We start from the raw sequence: 24261 nt of genomic DNA, 5'->3' as shown, positions 1-24261 counted from the left end.
CTATTGCAGCATCGCACGAAGCTGCAGCGAGAGGCACCGCGGAAATGCAGCTGAAGGCAGCGGTACTCAGCGTAGATCAAATGGCTTCGGGTACAACGAAATGTTATCGTTGTGGGAAGACAACACACGATCAGAACCAATGCTGGTTTAAAAACCAGGAATGCAGAAAATGTGGCAAGCTTGGTCACATAGCTAAAGTATGCCGGTCAGGAAAGAAGACCAGCAACAAAAAGTCACCACAGGAAAGGTGCAGAAAGGTACATAAGGTGGCTGAGAAGAGTTCGGATGAACAGAATTCGGATTCAGACTCCAACAGCAAGGAACTGGGTAGTCTGAGAATTCACAACGTGAGTAAGGAAGCTGACCGACAAACTATCTGGGTCACACTGCAGATAGCAGGAGTCCAAGTGAAGATGGAATTGGACACCGGATCGGCGTTGACGGTCATGAATAAGCAAGATTACAAAAAGTTATTCAAACATATTCCCCTACGGGATACGGAGATAGTATTGCAGACATACACGGGGCAAAAAGTACACCCCATCAGAAAGATAAAAGTCAAGGTGATACACAAGGGCAAAGAACACCAAGGAATGGACTTATATGTACTACCTGAGGGAGGTCCACCACTTCTGGGACGGGAGTGGATCAGGAAAATAAATATGGACTGGCACTCCCTAAACGCAATAACGGTAGATTCCGGAAAAGAAGATGTCAAACCTGAACGATTGTCCAGAATATTGGATGAGGCTAAGGAGGTGTTCCAACAGGGACTGGGAACACTGAGGAATTAAGGCAAAAATCAAGATTGCAGAACATGCAAACCCAAAATTTTTCAAAGCCAGACCGGTAGTGTATGCGATACGACCTGCTGTGGAAGCTGAGCTGGAAGGGCTGGAACGTTCAGGAGTACTGTCTAAGGTGGACTGGAGTGAGTGGGCCACGCCCATTGTTCCCGTCATGAAGCGTTCATCGAGTAACAAGCCAGGGGAACCGGGGAAGGTCCGCATCTGTGGAGACTTCAAGATCACAGTTAATCCGGTGCTTCACACGGTACAATATCCGCTTCTGCGGATTGAGGATATCTTTGCTTCATTGTCTGGCGGGAAACGCTTCACCAAGATAGACCTGGCGCAAGCATACTTACAGATGGAAGTTGAGGAAGAGTCGTGCCAGTATCTCACAATCAACACTCAGAGGCTTGTATCGATATAATAGACTGGTTTTTGGAGTGGCTTCGGCTCCGGCAATTTGGCAGAGGGCCATGGAGCAGGTATTACAGGGAATTCCAAGCACTCAATGTTACTTGGACGATATCCTGATTACAGGAGATGACGATGAGGAACACCTTGCAAATTTGAAACTGGTGCTCACCAGGTTGAAGGAATATGGCCTTCGAGTTAATCGCCAGAAATGTGAGTTCTTTCAGAAACGGATCTCGTACTGTGGTCATGTCATTGACCAGGAGGGGCTGCACAAGCCACCTGACAAGATCGAAACTGTTGTGAAGGCTCCCGCTCCGGAAAATGTATCCCAGTTGAGATCGTTCCTAGGGTTGATTAACTATTACCATAAGTTTCTGCCAAATCTATCCACGGTGCTGCACCCACTGAATGCTCTTTTGCAGAAAGAAGTACCATGGAAGTGGAGCGAGGACTGTAAGAAGGCCTTTTGCAAAAGCAAGACATTGATCACCTCAGAGGAAGTGTTGGCTCACTTAAACCCAACGCTACCTATTCGTTTAGCTTGTGATGCTTCTTATGGTATTGGAGCAGTACTCTCACACAAGTTGCCAAATGGCTCGGAAAGGCCAGTCGCATTTGCATCCAGATCATTGACCTCCGCTGAGCGCAACTATGCTCAGATAGATGGGGAGGCTCTCAGCCTGGTGTGGGGAGTAAAGAAGTTTAATCATTACCTGCAGGGCCAGAAGTTTACACTGCTGACAGACCACCAGCCATTGGTATCCATATTCAACCCTAAAAAGGGCGTTTCCATTATGACAGCGCAAAGGCTACAGAGGTGGTCCCTTTTCCTAGGGGCACACCAATATGACATAGAATACAAAGGATCAAAACAGCATGGGAATGCTGACGGTTTATCGCGCCTACCGTTGCCAACGGTAGAAGAGGCGCCTACAGTGGACCCAGTGGAGATGTTCCACTCAACCATAGTGGAATGTCTACCAGTAACAAATTCTACGATCGAAAAGGAAACAAGAAATGACCCGACTCTCTCTCGAGTCTACGATTTAACGGTGAAGGGATGGCCAGCACATGGCGAACCACTGTTGCCAGCATTTTCGCAAAGAAGAGAACAGCTGTCAGTGTGCCGAGGAACTTTGATGTGTGGATCCAGAGTGGTGATTCCACTCAAACTCCAGCAAAAAGTGCTAAAGGAGCTTCACGAGGGGCATCTGGGTGGAGTGAAAATGAAGAACCTAGCCAGAGCATTCGTGTGGTGGCCAGGCATCGATGGAGACATCGAAGAAATGACCAAGAGCTGTTTAGGATGCCAGAAGGTCCAAAACGCCCCACCACAAGCTCCTCTGCATCCATGGGAGTGGCCCTCATCTCCATGGCAAAGGGTACATATCGACTTTGCTGGTCCATTTATGGACTCAATGTTCTTAATCGCGGTGGCTGCACACTCCAAGTGGCCGGAGGTAATAAAGATGTCCTCCACCACCACGGAAAAAACCATCACAGTATTAAGGACCATATTTGCCAGGAATGGGCTGCCGGAACAGATCTGTTCTGATAATGGACCGCAGTTTGTGTCCGAAGAATTCAGGAAGTTCTTAAAAAAACAATGGGGTTAAGCACTACATGTCCGCCCCATACCATCCCGCCACCAATGGATTAGCTGAAAGGTTTGTCCAGACCTTCAAGAAGGCCATAAAGGCCATGGGTAATGAAGACATAAATCTACAACATAAGGTAGATAACTTCTTGTTGGCGTACAGGAATGCAACACATGCGGTCACAAACCAAACTCCCGCCATGATGTTTTTCAATAGAAGACTAAGATGCCGGCTGGATTTGATCAAGCCAAACATCAGAAGGGACGTAGAGAACCGGCAATTTCAAGGCATGAATGAAAGGCCAACTAGAACCTTCCAGATAGGTCAACAAGTTTTGGCCCGGGACTACCGTACCGAGAAATGGCAGCTTGGAACTATTTGCACACGACTAGGACCGCTGATGTATACCGTGGACATTGGTGAAAGCATAATAAGGCGCCATGCTGACCAGATCATAGCGTCATCCGAAAAGGGACAACCTACACCACAACTCTATACGCCTAATGATGAAGCAGAGATACCCATAGTATCTACCTCTGATCCGGTGATATTGGAACCAGATGAACCCGACACTGGCATTCAAGCCGAATCGACCTTGCCAAAAGAACCTACTACACCACCGAGGCATTATCCGGACCGAGTCAGGAAGCCTCCAGAGAGACTGAATCTGTGAACTGTTTTTACATTAAGTTGTGTATATATATGTATGATGTTATGTTTAATGGGAAGACATACTGTTAAGCTAAAAAGGGAGGATTGTGGTGTATGTAACCGTTCCACCTTTAAGAGAACTATTTTAAGGGTTGCACTACTTTATCTTGGCTGCTGTATACTGTAATACCGGTGGTGACCACACCGGTATATAAGTGCTGTGTAATGATTTATTGGGCAGTTCCGCCCTGACCTTCAACTAGTAAAGACCTGTTAAAGTTTACTCCTGTGGTCTGTGTAGTAATTCTCAATATAACACACAGACTTAACACCTCCCATTAGATTTGGCTACTTTATATGCCCTTGTTTTCAGTCGGATACTATCCTTTATTACTTTACTAAGCCACGGATGGCTGTCTTTTCTTTTACTCCCCTTTTTCCTCAGTGGAATATATTTATCTTGAAAGTTGTGAAATATCTCCTTGAATGTAGACCACTGCTCTTGTACCGTCTTACACTTTAATCTGTTTTCCCAGTCCACTTTAGTCAATTCTACTCTTATACCTTTCCCTGCCACAGATGTTAAACTAACTGAGCTGTAATTTCCCGGGTTTCCTCTGTCCCTTTCTGCACTGGGTGTTACATTAGTCAGCCCTCTCAACACAACTCCGAAATATAATTTCTGGGGCCTCCACTATTTCTTCCATTTCCCACAGGATCCTTGGGTGTATCCGTCAGGTCCCAGCACTCTGTCCTCCTTTAGTTCAAATACTTCCCTTTACTAAAATATCTCACCTCACTTTTAACCAATTCAGGATTAACCTCCCGAACGACCAGATTTAGGAACAGCTTCTTTCCCAGGGCTGTCATCCTACTGAACTCCACAAATAAACTCTAAAGCCTGCACATCTGCCAATGCACTTTATTATGGTTATGTTAATGTATTACAAGCCAAATGTATGTTGAATGTTTAAATGTCTTAATCTAAATGTACACTCTCGGGAGCCGCAAGCCTACATTTCGTTGTACTGCACTTGTGCACTAACAATGACAATAAAGATGATTATGATTAATATGCTCAACTTGTTAAATATCCCACTAATGTCTGCTTCTCTCCACGAACTCGCTGTCCTCTCCTCTCGGCCCCACCTCGCATTTCACAACTCCTTCACACTGATATATTTCTACAATCCTGACTGTTCTGTGTCATGATTGTTTCTCCTCCTACTTACTCTCTCTGTTTGCTTTCTTTATCCCTTTCTTAGCCTCTTTCTGTATTTTCTCCTAGTCTCTTATTCATCATACCTGTAGGCCCCACATCCCCTCTTTAATTTTAATTTGCTTCTAACCTTTATTTGTCCAGGGCATTCTGAAACTTGAAGTAGTCTTACTTTTTAAAGGTATTTATTCTAGCAACTTTGCAATCTCCATTTTAACAATATCTCATTGTTGTTCTGTAATCCCAGTTTCTCTCTCCACCTTACCCGTTAGCAAACTCTTCTTTCTAAAATCTGGCCACACCCAATCTGGTGCACTTGTTTTTGTACTGCTTCTCTTTCTATTTAAAGTTCTGCACATTTTCGGAATTCCATTCCCTCTTCTGTTTCCTCTCTGTTCCAGTGAGTGAGTGGGTAATTCAAATCTCCAACAGCAATCATGCTGATCTTCCCACTTACCTCTGATTTCCCTCCCACAATTCAGGGTGTTGCAGAACAACTCCACTATTGTAACAGTCCCTTTATTATATCTGATCTCTACTCGTATTGACTCAGTGTAAATCCCTTTAGTGCGTGGGTTGGGTTATACACTTCCTGGATCTACAATGGGTCTCTGAGTTAGACCGTAATGTCACTCTTTCCCTTTCAGTATCCTCTACAAGACCAGGCTGCCATTCATTCTCGTCATGAATAAGGTAAGAATTTGTTCAACTAGGTTGGGGCAATGCAGGTGTCACACACTGACCTTTCACCTTTGGAACCTGCACGAAACAGAGGGGATTAAGGTCTCCTGCTGGCTGTGACGGACCAACAGCAGCAGAGTCTGAGGGATCTCGACCCAGCTCTTTGAAGGATGGGTCTCTGGCACATTCAGGGCCAGTGTAGACTTTTACTCTGTATCTAACCCGTGCTGTACCTGCCCTGGGAGTGTTTGATGGGAGTGTAGAGGGAGCTTTACTCTGTATCTAACCCGTGCTGTACCTGCCCTGGGAGTGTTTGATGAGACAGTGGGTAGGTGGGGTTGGGGATCTGGGGAGGTGGTGGGTAAGTGGGATTAATGTATGAAGTGGGATTAATGTATGAAGAAGAATTGGTTTGTTATACCTGGCAACCTTTGCTGTGATTGTAGATCGATAAATCCCCTGTTCCTGTGATTGTAGATTGATAAACCCCCTGCTCCTGGGATTGTAGATTGATAAATCCCCTGTTCCTTGGATTGTAGATTGATAAATCCCCTGTTCCTGGGATTGTAGATTGATAAATCCCCTGTTCCTGGGATTGTAGATTGATAAATCCCCTGTTCCTGGGATTGTAGATTGATAAATCCCCTGTTCCTGGGATTGTAGATTGATAAATCCCCTGATCCTGTCCAGTGACAGGATCGGACAAAGTCAACATGGATTTACAAAAGGTAAATCATGCTTGACTAATCTACTGGAATTTTTTGAGGATGTAACTGGTAAAATAGATAAGGGAGAACCAGTGGATGTGGTGTATTTGGACTTTCAGAAGGCTTTTGATAAGGCCCCACATAAGAGATTAGCGTGCAAAATTAAGGCACATGGGATCGGGGGCAAGGTATTGACTTGGATAGAGAACTGGTTGGCGGACAGAAAGCGAAGAGTTGGAATAAACGGGTCGTTTTCCGAGTGGCAGGCAGTGACTAGTGGGGTACCGCAAGGATCGGTCCTAGGACCCCAGCTGCTCACAATATATATTAATGATCTGGACGAGGGAATTGGATGTAATATCTCCAAATTTGCAGACGACACAAAGCTGGGTGGGAGAATAAGCTGTGAGGAGGATGTCGTGAAACTCCAGTACGATTTGGACAGGTTGGGTGATTGGGCAGAAACATGGCAAATGCACTATAATGTGGATAAATGTGAGGTTATCCACTTTGGTGGCAAAAACAGGAAGGCAGATTATTATTTGAATGGCAATAGATTGGGAGAAGGGGAAGTGCAAAGAGACCTGGGTGTTATTGTGCAACAGTCGCTGAAGGTAAGCATGCAGGTGCAGCAGGCGGTTAAGAAGGCAAATGGTATGTTGGCCTTCGTAGCAAGAGGGTTCGAGTACAGGAACAAGGATGTCTTGCTGCAGTTGTACAGGGCCTTGGTGAGACCCCACCTTGAGTATTGTGTGCAGTTTTGGTCACCTTACCTGAGGAAGGACGTTCTTGCCATGGAGGGAGTGCAGCGAAGATTCACCAGGCTGATAGCTGGGATGGCAGGAATGACGTATGAGGAGAGATTGTGTCAATTGGGCTTATGCTCACTGGAGTTTAGAAGATTGAGAGGGGAGCTCATCGAAACCTATAAAATTCTGTCAGGTCTGGACAGACTAGATGCAGGAAGGATGTTTCTGATGGCCGGGGAGTCCAGAACCAGGGGTCATAGTCTAAGGATAAGGGGTAAGCCATTTAGGACTGAAATGAGGAGGAATTTCTTCACCCAGAGAGTGGTGAACCTGTGGAATTCTCTGCCACAGAGGACGGTGGAGGCCAATTCATTAAGTATATTCAAGAAAGAGTTGGATATATTTCTTAAGGCTAAAGGGATCAAGGGATATGGGGAGAAGGCAGGGACAGGGTACTGAGTTTAGATGATCAGCCATGATCTCATTGAATGGCGGAGCAGGCTCGAAGGGCTGAATGGCCTATTCCTGCTCCTATCTTCTATGTTTCTATGTTCCTGGGATTGTAGATTGATAAATCCCCTGTTCCTGTGATTGTAGATCGATAAATCCCCTGTTCCTGGGATTGTAGATTGATAAATCCCCTGTTCCTGGGATTGTAGATTGATAAATCCCCTGTTCCTGGGATTGTAGATTGATAAATCCCCTGTTCCTGGGATTGTAGATTGATAAATCCCCTGTTCCTGGGATTGTAGATTGATAAAGCCCCTGTTCCTGGGATTGTAGATTGATAAAGCCCCTGTTCCTGGGATTGTAGATTGATAAAGCCCCTGTTCCTGGGATTGTAGATTGATAAAGCCCCTGTTCCTGGGATTGTAGATTGATAAATCCCCTGTTCCTGGGATTGTAGATTGATAAAGCCCCTGTTCCTGGGATTGTAGATTGATAAAGCCCCTGTTCCTGGGATTGTAGATTGATAAATCCCCTGTTCCTGTGATTGTAGATTGATAAATCCCCTGTTCCTGGGATTGTAGATTGATAAAGCCCCTGTTCCTGGGATTGTAGATTGATAAATCCCCTGTTCCTGTGATTGTAGATTGATAATCCCTGTTCCTGGGATTGTAGATTGATAAATCCCCTGTTCCTGGGATTGTAGATTGATAAATCCCCTGTTCCTGGGATTGTAGATTGATAAATCCCCTGTTCCTGGGATTGTAGATTGATAAATCCCCTGTTCCTGGGATTGTAGATTGATAAATCCCCTGTTCCTGGGATTGTAGATTGATAAATCCCCTGTTCCTGGGATTGTAGATTGATAAATCCCCTGTTCCTGGGATTGTAGATTGATAAATCCCCTGTTCCTGGGATTGTAGATTGATAAATCCCCTGTTCCTGGGATTGTAGATTGATAAAGCCCCTGTTCCTGGGATTGTAGATTGATAAAGCCCCTGTTCCTGGGATTGTAGATTGATAATCCCTGTTCCTGTGATTGTAGATCGATATCGTGGATCACCGCTTTGCTGTGGAGTGGATGCAGGATTTTGAAACTTTCCAGGATGCACTGAACCAGGAAACGTCCTTTGCCAGTAATCTGACCCGCTCTATGAGCCTTGTCCTGGATGAATTCTACAGCAGCCTGCGGGTGAATCGCGTGCTCTATTTCAGCACATTCTCTGTTTTTTCCACTCCACTTCCCTCATCTTCCCTGTTTTCTCTGTCTTGCTCCTAGTGGTGGATTTGGGGGCTGACTCCAGTCCCATGATCGCTCTCTAAAGGAGACTTCCGATAAATGTCGGGTTCGTAATACAGTAGAGAACAAAGATGAGTACAGAAAGTAGAGAGGATAACTGAAAAAGGGAATGAGGGGCAAAGAGAGTGTAAGAGAATAGATTAGTGGGTAACAAAAAGGAATCCAAAAGTATTTTCTGAACATATAAATAGTAAAAGGGTAGTCAAAGGAAGGGTGGGGCCGAATAGGACAAAAATATCCCAACACTGGACAAACGGGGCTATGGGGGAGAGGAGCTAAACACGATTAAAATCACTAAGGAGATGGTACTTGGTAAGATAATGGGACTTAAGGTGGATAAATCCCCCGGACCTGATGGCTTACATCCTAGGGTCTTGAGAGAAGTAGCGGTAGGGATTGCGGATGCATTGGTGGTAATTTTCCAAAACTCCCTGGATTCAGGGAAGGTCCCAGCAGATTGGAAAACTGCTAATGTAACGCCCTTATTTAAAAAGGGAGGTAGACAAAAGGCTGGAAACTATAGACCAGTTAGCCTAACATCTGTGGTTGGTAAAATGTTGGAGTCCATTATTAAGGAAGCAGTAACAGGACATTTGGATAAGCATAATTTAATCAGACAGAGTCAGCATGGTTTTATGAAGGGGAAGTCATGTTTGACAAATTTGCTCGAATTCTTTGAGGACGTAACAAACAGGGTGGATAAAGGGGAACCAGTGGATGTGGTGTATTTGTACTTCCAAAAGGCATTTGACAAGGTGCCACACAAAAGATTACAAATCATGGGATTGGGGGTAATATACTGGCATGGGTGGAAGATTGGCTATCTAACAGAAAACAGAGAGTTGGGATAAATGGTTCATTCTCGGGTTGGCAATCAGTAACTAGTGGTGTTCCGCAAGGGCCAGTGCTGGGACCCCAACGCTTTACAATCTATATTAACGATTTGGAGGAAGGGACCAAGTGCAACATATCCAAGTTTGCCGACGATACAAAGATGGGAGGGAAAGCAGTGAGTGAGGAGGACATAAAAAACCTGCAAAAGGACATAGACAGGCTAAGTGAGTGGGCAGAAATTTGGCAGATGGAATATAATGTTGGAAAGTGTGAGGGTATGCACTTTGGCAGAAAAAATCAAAGAGCAAGTTATTATCTAAATGGAAAGAAACTGCAAAGTGCTACAGTACAAAGGGATCTGGGGGTCCTGGTGCATGAAACACAGAAGGTTAGTATGCAGGTGCAGCAGGTGATCAGGAAGGCCAATGGAATCTTGGCTTTTATTGCAAGGGGGATGGAGTATAAAAACAGGGAAGTCTTGCTTCAGTTATACAGGGTATTGGTGAGGCCACACCTGGAATACTGCGTGCAGTTTTGGTTTCCATATTTAAGAAAAGATATACTTGCTCTCGAGGCAGTTCAGAGAAGGTTCACTCGGTTGATTCCGGAGATGAGGGGGTTGACTTATGAGGAAAGGTTGAGTAGGTTGGGCCTCTACTCATTGGAATTCAGAAGAATGAGAGGCGATCTTATCGAAACATAAGATTGTGAGGGGGCTTGATCGGGTGGATGCGGGGAGGATGTTTCCACTGATGGGTGAGACTAGAACTAGGGGGCATAATCTTAGAATAAGGGGCTGCCGTTTCAAAACTGAGATGAGGAGAAACTTCTTCGCTCAGAGGGTAGTAAATCTATGGAATTTGCTACCTCAGAGCTGTGGAAGCTGCGACATTAAATAAACTTAAAACGGAGATAGACAGTTTCCTAGCTGATAAGGGAATTGGGGTTACGGGGAGCGGGCAGGGAAGTGGACGTGAGTCTAGGTTCGGATCAGCCATGATCCTATTGAATGGCGGAGCAGGCCCGAGGGGCCGTATGGCCTACTCCTGCTCCTACTACTTATGTTCTTATGTAAAAGGAAATCTTGTGGAGGCAGAGGGCATGGCTGAGGTGCTAAATGAGTACTTTGCATCAGTCTTCACTAGAGAAGAGGATGCTGAAAAAGGAGGAGGCAGTAGCGATATTGGACAAGATAAAAATAGATAGAGGAGCTAGTTAATAGGTTGGCAGTCCTCAAAGTATTAAAGTCACCCGGTCCGGTTGGGATGCACCCTAGGTGTAGTGTCCGTGTGTAGATAAAGACACTGAAGACAGGAGTTGGTTCATAGGTATTTACTAAGCAAGTCTGGGGGGGGGGGGGGGGGGTTTCTAAAGGATATACACAATACACAGGCTTATATAGCCCAAGTGGCAATTACTGGCATTACGCACACCTGGGGCTCTTAAAGGCACATACACCATAATTGCTCTTAAAGGCACATACACCACAATTCCTCCCCTTCTAGCTAACTAGTACATCATATTTTAAGTAATTATTAATTACATGTTATATGCAAAATAATATACATTGCTGTATTAATTAATTATAAGTTAGTCTCTCAGGAGGCTTCCTGACTCGGTCCGGATAACGCCTCGGGGGTGTAGTAGTTTCTGGTGGTGTAGTAGGTTCTTCTGGCAAGGCTGATTCGGCTTGAAGGCCAGTGTCGGGTTCATCGGGCTCCAGTATCACCGGATCGGAGGTAGATATGGGTATCTCTACTTCATCGTTAGATGTATAGAGTGGTGGTGTAGGTTGTCCCTTTTCGGATGACTTGATAATTTGGTCAGCATGGCGCCTTATTATGCTGTCTCCGATGTCCACGGTATACATCAGTGGTCCTAATCGTGTGCAGATAGTTCCAGGCTGCCATTTCTCGGTACAGTAGTCCCGGGCCAAAACCGGTTGGCCTATCTGAAAGGCCCTAGTTGGCCTTTCATTCGTGCCCTGAAACTGCCGATTCTCCACGTCCCTTCGGATGTTGGGCTTGACCAAATCCAGCCGGCATCTTAGGTTTCTATTGTAGAACATCATGGCGGGAGTTTGGTTAGTAACCATATGCGTTGCATTCCTATATGCAAATAAGAAGTTATCCACCTTGTGCTGAAGTTTTGTGTCTTCATTACCCATGGCCTTTATGGCCTTCTTGAAGGTCTGGACAAACCTTTCAGCCAATCCATTGGTGGCGGGATGGTATGGGGCGGACGTGTAGTGCTTTACCCCATTGTTCTTTAAGAACTTTCTGAATTCTTCGGACACAAATTGCGGTCCATTATCAGAACATATCTGCTCCGGCAGCCCATTCCTGGCAAATATGGTCCTTAATACTGTGATGGTTTTTTCCGTGGTGGTGGAGGACATCTTTATTACCTCCGGCCACTTGGAGTGTGCATCAACTGCAATTAAGAACATTGAGTCCATAAATGGACCAGCAAAGTCGATGTGCACCCTTTGCCAGGGAGATGAGGGCCACTCCCATGGATGTAGAGGGGCCTGTGGCGGAGCATTTTGGACCTTCTGGCATCCTAGGCAGCTCTTGGTCATGTCTTCGATGTCTCCATCGATACCTGGCCACCATACAAACGCCCTAGCTAGGTTCTTCATTTTCACTCCACCCAGATGCCCCTCGTGAAGCTCCTTTAGCACTTTATCCTGGAGTTTGGGTGGAATCACCACTCTGGATCCACACACCAAGGTTCCTCGGCACACTGACAGCTGTTCTCTTCTTTGCGAGAATGCTGGCAACAGTGGTTCGCCATGTGCTGGCCATCCCTTCACTGTTAAATCGTAGACCCGTGAGAGAGTAGGGTCATTTCTTGTCTCCCTTTCAATGGCAGAATTTGTCACCGGTAGACATTCCACTATGGTAGAGTGGAATATCTCTACTGGGTCTACTGTAGGTGCCTCTTCTATCGTTGGCAACGGTAGGCGTGATAAACCGTCAGCATTCCCATGCTGTTTTGACCCTTTGTATTCAATGTTGTATTGGTGTGCCCCTAGAAAAAGGGACCACCTCTGTAGTCTTTGTGCCGTCATAATGGGGACACCTTTTTTAGGGTTGAATATGGAGATGAGGGGTTGATGGTCAGTCAGCAAGGTAAATTTTTGTCCGTGTAGGTAATGGTTGAATTTCTTCACTCCCCATACCAGGCTGAGTGCTTCCCTGTCTATCTGGGCATAGTTACGCTCAGCTGAGTTCAATGAGCGTGACGCAAAAGCTATCGGCCGTTCCGAGCCATCAGGGAATCTATGGGACAATACCGCTCCTATGCCGTAAGGGGATGCATTGCACGCCAGTCTGATTGGCAGTGATGGGTTGTAATGAGCCAAAATTTTCTCGGATGTGATTAAGTCTTTACATTTATGGAAGGCACGTTTACAGTCTTCGTTCCATTTCCAAATCACTCCTGTCTGTAGAAGATCATTAAGAGGGTGTAGAATAGTTGATAAGTTCGGTAAAAATTTATGATAGTAATTTATTAATCCCAGGAATGACCTTAATTGTGAAACATTTTCAGGTGCTGGGGCTTTTATAACTGCTTCAATTTTTTTCAGGTGACTTATGCAACCCTTCCTTATTAATTATGTGGCCACAATATGATATCTGATTTTGGAAAAATTCGCACTTGGGGCGATTTGCTCGTAGGCCCCGTTCTTTCAGCCTAGTGAGCACCTGCTCCAAATCGGCAAGGTGCTCGTTGTCGTTTTCTCCTGTTATAAGGATGTCGTCTAGGTAGCATTGAGTCCCCGGAATCCCTTGCAGGACTTGCTCCATAGCTCTTTGCCAGATAGCTGGAGCTGATGCTATTCCAAAAACCAGTCGATTATACTGGTACAGGCCTTTGTGTGTGTTTATTGTGAGATACTTTTTAGAGGTCTCCTCAACCTCCATCTGTAGATATGCCTGTGCCAAGTCAATTTTTGTGAAACGTTTCCCTCCGGATAGTGAGGCGAAAATATCTTCTATCCTCGGAAGAGGATACTGTACTGTGTGAAGGACCGGGTTTACAGTCACCTTAAAGTCCCCACAGATGCGAATTTTTTTCTGTTCCTCAGAGTTATTTTTCAATGTTTTTTTCATGACTGGAACGATGGGTGTTGCCCATTCGCTCCAATCTATTTTGGATAATACGCCTGCCTTTTCCAAATTCTCCAGCTCTGCCTCGACTGCCGGACGTATTGCGTATGGCACCGGTCTTGCCTTAAAAAATTTTGGAATTGCTGTATCTTCCACTTTTATTGAGGCGGTGATGCCTTTCAAGGTTCCTAGTTTCTCTTGAAACACTTCTTTGGCGTTGGCCAAGATGTCTTTTAATCGTTCAGGTATGATGTCATCATTGCTTTTTTCCTTACTGGTCACCGTCAGTGCCTGAATGGAGTGCCAGTCTAAACGTATCTTCCTTATCCATTCACGTCCCAACAACGGTGGACCACCATCTTGTAGAATGTATAAATACAACTTTTGTATTTCTTTGCCGTTGTATACCACAGGCACCCTTATTTTTCCTTTGGGGTAGACTTTCTGCCCCGTATATGTTTTTAAGATAATGGATGTGTCTTTTAGAGGTATATGCGAAAATAGCCTCTCGTAATCTCGTCGATTTATTACGGTTAGAGCTGATCCTGTATCTAGCTCCATTTTAACTGGGGACCCTGCTATTGTGAGGGTAACCCAAATGGTTTGGTAATCCTCTTTGGCAAGTACATTATGTAATTTGAGACAGCTTAGTCTCTTGTTTCCGGAGTCGCTATCGCTATTCTGGTCTTCGGAGCTATTGTCCGTCATCATTTGTACCTTCCTGTACTTTTCTTTATTGATTTTTTGTTTTCTGTCAGTGGATTTATTTTGTCCAGATTGGCATACCCGTGCAATGTGTCCAATCTTACCACATTGCCTGCATGCTTTGCCCTTGAACCAGCAGTCCCTCTGGTTATGGGTGGATCTGCCGCAGCGATAACATCTTCCGAACTCCTGTGTCATTTTATGGGTGCCGAAGTCCTGTGTCTCTTGTTGTATCTCTGCAGCTCCTTTTGCTGCTGCTTCGTATGATACAGCCATACTGAAAGCTTTGTCCAATGTTAAATCTTTTTCAGAAAGCAGTCTTTTTTGTGTTCCTTCACTTAAGAGACCGCAAACAAATTTGTCTCGAAGATAATCCGATAGTCCTGCTCCGAATTGGCAGTACTTTGATAGCTTTCTTAATTCGGTTAGGTAATCAGCGTTACTTTCATTCTTGTGTTGATTTCTCTTGAAGAACTTGAATCGTTCCGCTATCAGCAGCGGTGTTGGGTTTAAATGCTCCTGCAGGGTATCAACAATTTCTTTAAAAGTCTTGTCCTTTGGTTTGGCTGGAGTGATTAAATTTCGTAAGCCCGTATGTCTTCGCGCCCATTAAGTTCAGAAGTACTGAAGCTTTTTTTTCATCTGTTATTCCATTTGCAGTGCAATAAACCTCTACTCTTTCCACGTATGTGGTCCAATCTTCTATTTCGCCATCAAAAGCCTCAATATTACCAGATTTAGGCATTTCAGAAAAGATATGGCGCTTCCCGCGCTTTTTTTTTCTCTAGCAACGATATGGCGCTTCCCGCGCTTTCCCGCCGCTGCTACCGATAACAACGCTGTTTTACTGTGGTTTCCGTTTATTCACTGTTGGAGACTCGTTCCCGACGGAGGTCTAAACGCTGACCTGCTTGCCGCGCCGGCCGTCTCTCGAGTGCACCCTCCCAGTCCGTTATTGCTTGCCTCCGATTTCGCTGCCTGTCTCAGCTGTAGAGCCCGCCGCTGGAGCTCCAGCCTGACGCCCAGGAAGGATTAGCGCAGTACCTGTCACCAGCTTGGCCAGCTGGTGAAACCACAGTTTCTCTTACTTCCTTGAGTCTTCTGGACGCTGGAGGAATCGATGTCCTTGAGGTGCTGCCGAATTGCAGGTAAGTCCGTTTCCACTTCGTCGCCACTGTAGTGTCCGTGTGTAGATAAAGACACTGAAGACAGGAGTTGGTTCATAGGTATTTACTAAGCAAGTCTGGGGGGCGGTTTCTAAAGGATATACACAATACACAGGCTTATATAGCCCAAGTGGCAATTACTGGCATTACGCACACCTGGGGCTCTTAAAGGCACATACACCACAATTGCTCTTAAAGGCACATACACCACAATTGCTCTTAAAGGCACATACACCACAATTGCTCTTAAAGGCACATACACCACACTAGGTTACTGAGGGAAGCAAGGGTGGAAATTGCGGAGGCTCTGGCCAGTAGGGAGAATGAGGAGAGGCAATATGTACTAAATGGTTCAATTTTAAAGAGGTGCAGGAACAGAGACCTGGGAGTGTACGTTGAGAAGGCTGTTTAAAAAAAGCATACGGGGTCCTTGGCTTTATTAATAATGTACAAAAGCAAGGAGGTTATGCTAAACCTTTATAAAACACTAGTTAGGCCTGAGCTCGAGTATCGTGTGCTAATAGTTAGATGAGGAAAGACGGGAGGAGGCTCGAGTGGAGCATAATCGCCGGCATGGACTGGTTGGACCAAATGGCCTGTTTCTGTGCCGTATATCCTACGTGTTCAATTCTGGGCACCACGCTTTAGGAAGGATTCTTTTTATTCATTTTCGGGATGTGAGCGTTCAGTTATTGGCCATCCCTAATTGCCACTGGCTGGAGGGTCGGTAACCAGAAGAGACAGATTTAAGGTAATTGGTAAAAGAATCAGAGGTGTGATTAGAATTTTTTTTAGGCAGAGTTGTGATCTGGAACGTGCTGCCTGAAAGGGCGGTGGAAGCAGATTCAGTAGTGACTTTCAAAAGGGAATTGCATAAATACTGGAAAATATTTACAGGACTAGGAAAGAGCAGGGGAGTGGGACTAATTGGATAGCTCTTTCGGAGAGCCTGCACAGGCAGGATGGGTCGAATGGCCTCCTGCGCTGTATCTATCATTCAATGATAATGAGCTGTGCTGGATTGGAGAGAGGAGCCAATCCCTGTGCCTGCTCGCTGTCCAAGGAGCTGTGCTGGGAAGTGTGATGTGGAGGGATCAGGCTCTGCATTAATCCCCCTCTCTGCACCCATGGTTGAATATCCTGATTAGACTGGCTGCCTGGGGTTACTCGTGAAGACGAGGTGCTGGTTGAGGTACGGGGGCTCAGCTTCTGTGGGACCTGTACCCCTGTGTGTTTGGCTTTATTCGGCACTGCCCTAACCCCTGTTTTCGTCAGGTGGTCGGCGTATCGGCAGTGGATGGCACTGGGCTGGACGACTTCCTCCAGCAACTCACTGAGGCAGCAGCCGAGTATGAAAGGTGAGCTTCGAGATTTTATTGAGTGGTGCTTGGGGGGGCCGATGGGACTGGGCGGGGGCAACGTGGAGCAGAGCACCCAGTGTCACCGGCGCTTGTGCTGCTCCCAGTCAGAACCCCAGGATCTGCCGCCACCAAACACGGGGACTGGAGGCGGGGGAGAGGGCGTGTTGCTGTGAGTGGGGGGGGCGGGGGGGGAAAAGAGGGGTTGTTGCTTGGGGGGGGGAGAGGGGTTGTTGCTTGGGGGGGGAGAGGGGTTGTTGCTTGGGGGGGGAGAGGGGTTGTTGCTTGGGGGGGGGAGAGGGGTTGTTGCTTGGGGGGGGAGAGGGGTTGTTGCTTGGGGGGGGAGAGGGGTTGTTGCTTGGGGGGGGTAGAGGGGTTGTTGCTTGGGGGGGGGAGAGGGGTTGTTGCTTGGGGGGGGGGAGAGGGGTTGTTGCTTGGGGGGGGAGAGGGGTTGTTGCTTGGGGGGGAGAAGAGGGGTTGTTGCTTGGGGGGGGAGAAGAGGGGTTGTTGCTTGGGGGGGGGGAGAGGGGTTGTTGCTTGGGGGGGGGGGAAGAGGGGTTGTTGCTTGGGGGGGGGAGAGGGGTTGTTGCTTGGGGGGGGGAGAGGGGTTGTTGCTTGGGGGGGGGGGAGAGGGGTTGTTGCTTGGGGGGGGAGAGGGGTTGTTGCTTGGGGGGGGGGGGAGAGGGGTTGTTGCTTGGGGGGGGGGAGAGGGGTTGTTGCTTGGGGGGGGGAGAGGGGTTGTTGCTTGGTGGGGGGGGGGGAGGAGAGGGGTTGTTGCTTGGTGGGGGGGGGGGGGGAGAGGGGGTGTTGCTGGGGGGGGGGGGGGGGTGGAGAGGAGGGAGTGAGTGAGGCCGGGGGGGGGAGGAGCAAAGTGGGTGTTGCTGGTTGGTTGAACTCTGCCTGTCTGCCCACAGTGAATATCGACCATATTACGAGAGGCTGCGACAGGACCTGGTGAGTAAACCTTCACAAATATGGCCCCCCCCCCCCGCCCCCCCCGGCCGCCTCCCTCCCCCCCCCCCCCACCCATCTCTTTCTCTTTCTCCCCCCCACCGCCTCTCTTTCTCTCTCTCCTCCCCCCCCCCCCCCCCCCCTCTGCGCCCACTGGTTTAATCTCTTCCCTCCTGTATGCCAGGCTGAGGCGGAGGTGAAGAAGCGGGAGGAGCAGCTGCAGCAGTTACGGAGGGACATGGGGGAGGTTGCCATGGATTCCAGCCACGTTTGTGCCAGCGGTAAGTGGGAGCCGCCCCCTCCCCCGCACCACAAAGGAACGGTAGCGTCGTGGTGATGTCACTAGACTAGTAATCCAGAGACCTGGACGGAATGATGCAGAGACAGAAGCTCAAATCCCACCACGGCAGTTGGGGAATTTAAATTCTGTTCATTAAATAAATCTGGAATAAAAAGCTAGTATCAGTGATGGTGACCATGAAACTATCAGATTGTCGTAAAAACCCATCTGGTTCACTAATGCCCTTTAGGGAAGGAAATGTGCCGTCCTTACCTGGTCTGGCCTATATGTGACTCCAGACCCACAGCAATGTGGTTGACTCTTAACTGCCCTCTGAAATGGCCCAGCGAGACACTCAGTTGTAACTAACTGCTACGAAAATCAATAATATTGAAACCGGATGGACCACCTGGCATCGACCTCGGCAGAGGCTGCGGACACGGCACACCCAGCCCAGTCGACCCTGCAAAGTCCTCCTCACCAACATCTGGGGACTTGTGCCAAAATTGGGAGAGCTGTCCCACGAACTAGTCAAGTAACAGCCTGACATCGTCATACTCACAGAATCATACCTTTCAGCCAATGTCCCGAACTCCTCCATCACCATCCCTGGGTAGGTCCTGTCCCACCGGCAGGACAGACCCACCAGGGGTGGTGGCACAGTGGTATATGATCAGGAAGGAGTGGTCCAGGGAGTCCTCAACATTGACTCCGGACCCCATGAAGTCTCATGGCTTCAGGTCAAGCATAGGCAAGGAAATCTCCTGCTGATTACCACCTACCACCCTCCCTCAGCTGATGAATCAGTACTCCTCCATGTTGAACACCACTTGGAAGAAGCACTGAGAGTAGCAAGGGCACCGAATGTACTCTGGGTGGGGGACTTCAATGTCCATCACCAAGAGTGGCTCGGTAGCACCACTACTGACCGAGCTGGCCGAGTCCTGAAGGACATAACTGCCAGTCTGGGCCTGCGACAGGTGGCGAGAGAACCAACACGAGGGAAAAATCTACTTGACCTCGTCCTCACCAATCTACCTGTCGCAGATGCATCTGTCCATGACAGCATTGGTAGCAGTGACGACTGCACAGTCATTGTGGAGATGAAGTCCCATCTTCACACTGAGGGCACACTCCATCGTGTTGTGTGGCACTACCACCGTGCTAAATGGGATAGATTCAGAACAGATCTAGCCGCTCAAAACTGGGAATCCATGAGGCACTGTGGGCCATCAGCAGCAGCAGAATTGTATTCCACCGCAATCTGTAACCTCATGGCCTGGCATATCCCTCACTCTACCATTACCATCAAGCCAGGGGACCAACCCTGGTTCAATGAGGAGTGTAGAAGAGCATGCTAGGAGCAGCACCAGGTGTACCTAAACATGAGGTGCCAACCTGGGGAAGCTGCAACACAGGACTACATGCATGCTAAAAAGCAGAAGCAGCATGCTACAGACAAGGATAAGCGATCCAACAATCAACGGATCAGATCAAAGCTTTGCAGTCCTGCCACATCCAGTCGTGAATGGTGGTGGACCATTAAACAACTAACGGGAGGATGAGGCTCCATGAATATCCCCATCCTCAATGATGGTGGAGACCAGCATGTGAGTGCAAAAGACAAGGCTGAAGCGTTTGTAACCATCTTCAGCCAGAAGTGCCGAGTGGATGATCCATATTGGCCTCCTCCTGAGGTCCCCACCACCACAGAAGCCTTCAGCCAACTTGATTCACTCCACGCGATGTCAAGAAACGGCTGAAGACACTGGATACAGCAAAGGATATGAGCCTCGACAACATCCCGGCTATCGTGCTGAAGACTCGTGCCTCTAGCCAAGCTGTTCCAGTACAGCTACAACACTGGCATCTATCCGACAATGTGGAAAACTGCCCAGGTATGTCCTGTCCACAAAAAGCAGGACAAATCCGACCTGGCCACTTACTGCCCCATCAGTCTACTCTCAATCATCAGCAAAGTGATGGAAGGTGTCATCGACAGTGCTATCAAGCGGCACTTACTCACCAATACCCTGCTCACTGATGCCCAGTTAGGGCTCTGCCAGGACCACTCGGCTCCAGACCTCATTACAGCCTTGGTCCAAACATGGACAAAGGAGCTGAATTCCAGAGGTGAGGTGCGAGTGACTGCCCTTGACATAAAGGCAGCATTTGACCGAGTGTGGCATCAAGGAGCCCTAGTAAAACTGAAGTTAATGGGAATCGGGGAAAATGCTCCTGGCTGGAGTCATACCTAGCACAAAGGAAGATGGTTTTTGTGGTTGAAGGTCAATCATCACAGCCCTGGGACATCGCTGCAGGAGTTCCTCAAGGCAGTGTCCTAGGCCCAACCATCTTTAGTTGCTTCATCAATGACCTTCCCTCCACCATAAGGTCAGAAATGGGGATGTTCGCTGACGACTGCAGTGTTCAGTGCCATTCACAGCTCCTCAGATAATGAAGCAGTCCATGCCCACATGCAACAAGCCCTGGACGAAGTTGAGGTTTGGGTTGATAAGTGACAGGTAACATTCGCGCCACAGAAGTGCCAGGCAATGACTATCTCCAACAAGCGAGAGTCTAAACACCACCCCTTGACATTCAACGGCATTACCATCGCCGAATCCCCCACCATCAACTTCCTGGGGGTCACCATTGACCAGAAACTTAACTGGACCAGCCACATAAATACTGTGGCAACAAGAGCAGGTCAGAGGCTGGGTATTCTGTGGCACATGTCTCTCCTCCTGACTCCCCAAAGCTTTCCACCATCTCCAAGGCACGAGTAAGGAGTGTGATGGAATACTCTCCACTTGCCTGCAGTTGCAACAACACTCAAGAAGCTCGATACCATCCAGGACAAAGCAGCCCGCTTGATTGGCACCCCATCCACCACCTTAAACATTCACTCCCTCCACCACCGGCGCACCGTGGCTGCCGTGTGTGCAAGATGCACTGCAGCAACTCGCCAAGGCGATCCTGACTTAGAAATATGTCGCCGATCCTTCATCGACGCTGGGTCAAAATCTGGGAACTCCCTCCCTAACCGCATTGTGGGAGTACCTTCACCACACGGATTGTAGCGGTTCAAGGCGGCTCACCACCACCTTCTCAAGGGCAATTAGGGATGGGCAATAAATGCTGGCCTTGCCAGTGACGCCCGCATCCCATAAATGAATAAAAAGAAAATGTTTTAAAAACCCCGGTAACTGACTCCGCTTGCCATGCTCTCTGGGGGTAACGGTCATGGGGGGGGAGGGGGGGGCGGAGGGCGAGTGTCAGAGGGTGGTGAACCTGTGGAATTCTCTACCACAGAAGGCTGTGGACGCCAAGTCACTGAATATATTTAAGAATGAGATAGATAGATTTCTAGAGAGTGGGAATATGGTATTGAGATAGAGGATCAGCCATGATCATATTCAATGGCGGAGCAGGCTCGAAGGGCCGAATGACCTACTCCTGCTCCTATTATCTGAGGAAGGATGTTCTTGCCATGGAAGGAGTTTAGCGAAGATTCACCAGGCTGATACCTGGGATGGCAGGAATGACTTATGAGTAGAGATTGGGTCGATTGGGCTTGTACTTGCTGGAGTTTAGAAGAATGAGAGGGGATCTCATTAAAACTTATAAAATTCTGACAGGACTGGACAGACGAGATGCAGGAAGGATGTTCCCGATGGTCGGGGAGTCCAGAACCAGGGGTCACAGTCTAAGGATAAGGGGTAAGCCATTTAGGACAGAAATGAGGAGGAATTTCTTCACCCAGAGAGTGGTGAACCTGTGGAATTCTCGACCACAGAAGGCAGTAGAGGCCAATTCATTAAATATATTCAAGAAGGAGTTAAATATATTTCTTAAGGTTAAAGGGATCAAGGAGTATGGGGAGAAAGCAGGGACAGGGTACTGAATTTGGATGATCAGCCATGATCGCATTGAATGGCGGAGCAGGCTCGAGGGGCCGAATGGCCTCTTACTGCTCCTATCTTCTATGTTTCTGAGGGGTGGTGTGGGAGGGGTGAGTGAGTGTCCTAGGATGGGGTGAGTGTGTGTCCCGGGACTGACTGCTTCTCTCGCTCTCTGCCCCAAGTGGATGTGGAGCGGGATGTGGAGCCGGGACCCTCGGCCCTGATCTTGACTCGCGGAATCTCTGACGAGGAGGACCAGGAAGTGGATTCAGACACAGACGACCTGGATCATCAAAGTAAGAGCCACAACGCGGGGAGGAGGGCGTGACCTGGGGTGGGGGGACAATGGGGGAGGGAGTGAATCTGGGGGGAGGTGGTGAAGGGATAATTACTAGTCCTAGCCCCTTTAGGGCTTCCCCGGATCAGGCGTATTTCTCATGTTCACTTTCAACTAAAGTTTGAGGTAGCCGAATCCTAAAGACGCTTAATTGGGTCTAAAGGTCCAGACTATCTCTCCCTAAAGGAAAGGAACAACCTGAAAATGTTACCGTCCTCCAGATAGCACTTTTAATAAGTTTAGCTAGACTAACGTTCCGGATATTATGAGGGTCTGGAAAACTCCCCAAGAATTCTGCAACTCCTCACTAAAGAGTGTACAGAGATTGAGTTTGTGAGTTTGATACAGAAGTCTTATGTAAGACAATTCTAAAAATATATACATTTATTAAAGAAGCGACATGTAATTTACAGTTGGTGAGTCAATCGCAACATTAACAATTCCAAAAAGAGAGAGCTTACAATCTTATTATCAGAGAACCTTACTCTCAAATCTTAACTTCGCTACAGTTTTACAGTTCTTAGTGTTCTACAGGATATCCACCAAAATCAAATACCTTTGATCGCCGAGGCACAAAGAGTTGGAGACTTAGAGCCACCTCTGAAACCGAGAATCGCTTTGCCAGATTAAAGCGAGTCTACTATCCCATCTGAGAGCTCAATATTTATACCCTTTTGCAGTGGTATTTCCTTTAAAGTTTTCTGCTGATGCAAGCTAATTGTCTCGTCATTTTTCTGCTGACCTCTGCAGTTCTTACTGCCAGATCAGCTGGTAGCATTACAGAATCGTGTCTCGTCTCTAGGTGTTCTAAGTTTACGATATAAAAAACGGTGTGACAGCATGTGTTTCTTACTTGATGTCATCTTTACGAGGGCAAATGTTCCTTACTTTATGTGCTTCTTTACGAAGTGTAAATTAGAACACCTTATCCATGGTGAACCATTGTTTTGTTCAGAAAAGTTCAGCCTGCCGGAGCCTTTAACCTTCTGTTTCACTAAGGTTATTTATTCAGGGTCAACAACTACCTTATCTCAATAGCCAGAGTGCTTTGATAGCGTTTTCATCGTTGGGTTTCTAGATTTCCAGACCCGGTTTGTCCTGTTTCAATAAGGCCAAAATTCGTTCATAAGATGGTGTCTTTTTCAGAATAGGTTATACGGCTTATTCCTTCACAAAGGGGGCTGCGGGGAGGAGTGAGTCTGAGGGGTGTGGAGGTGGAGGGAGTCCGAGGAGCGGTAGTGGGCGGCCAGTGAGGGACAGGCTTGTGGGTTGGCTTAGGGCCTGGTTTAGGGTTGGAGTTTGGGGACGGGGCGTGTCTCCATGCTGACTGCTCTCCCACTCGGTAGTTGTGAAGTCAGTCTGACTGTTCCCTTCCTGTGCAGAGGCGGAGGAGCGGAGCGAGGAACCTGCCTTCCGAAGATACCTGGAGCAGAGACGGCGCAGAAATCACACTGCAGCCACGGAGTGAGAGGAGGCGAGCGATCGGACTCAGAGCCCAGTCGGGAACGAGACCCTGGCCAAATATGGTCTCCAGGCAGCCCTCAGCGCCTCTGCTGGGACCCTCGCGCTCAGCATTGTGACCCTGTGGGATCAGGGCTCGGATTGGGATCAGGTTGGACATGCTGACTCCTGCCCGCATCTGTTCCTCGGGCTGCCTGGCGTGTTAGCCCTCCCCCCTCGTCTGGTCCTCTCCACCTGAGCATTAGACTCTTGTCTGTAACTTAAATAAATACAAAAATCCATAATTTGTTAAGAAATAAAGGCTGTTCAGTTAAAACTCAGAAATCTCCTTTCTCTGACTGGGCGAGGTGCAGGTGTGCCATAGAAACAGAAGATAGGAGCAGGAGTAGGCCATTTGGCCCCTCGAGCCTGTTCCGCCATTTAATGAGATCATGGCTGATCATCCAAATTCAGTACCCTGTCCCTGCCTTCTCCCCATATCCCTTGATCCCTTTAGCCTTAAGAAATATATCTAACTCCTTCTTGAATATATTTAATGAATTGGCCTCTACTGCCCTCTGTGGTAGAGAATTCCACAGGTTCACCACTCTCT

The 24261-nt window shown here is 47.7% G+C and overlaps 1 protein-coding gene across 2 annotated transcripts in view; it reads left to right on the top strand.

Annotated features, from left to right (window-relative positions):
- The window catches only part of gpn1 (GPN-loop GTPase 1), an 89789-nt gene extending 65796 nt beyond the window's left edge, over positions 1–23993 (top strand). For both annotated transcript variants that reach the window (XM_085978607.1, XM_085978598.1), the window contains 7 exons: positions 5321–5366; positions 8303–8449; positions 16653–16735; positions 17650–17689; positions 17871–17967; positions 22054–22167; positions 23591–23993. In XM_085978607.1, the coding sequence (XP_085834733.1) occupies positions 5321–5366; positions 8303–8449; positions 16653–16735; positions 17650–17689; positions 17871–17967; positions 22054–22167; positions 23591–23676 (613 nt within the window). In that variant the 3' untranslated portion in view covers positions 23677–23993. The remainder of the gene's footprint in view (positions 1–5320; positions 5367–8302; positions 8450–16652; positions 16736–17649; positions 17690–17870; positions 17968–22053; positions 22168–23590) is intronic.
- Positions 23994–24261: the final 268 nt, after the last annotated feature.

This window comes from Somniosus microcephalus, chromosome 3 (assembly GCF_052327205.1).
Source record: "Somniosus microcephalus isolate GS21.2 chromosome 3, FLI_Smic_1.0, whole genome shotgun sequence".
Classification (NCBI taxonomy): Eukaryota; Metazoa; Chordata; class Chondrichthyes; order Squaliformes; family Somniosidae; genus Somniosus; species Somniosus microcephalus.
This window is presented reverse-complemented; position numbering and strand designations above follow the sequence as displayed.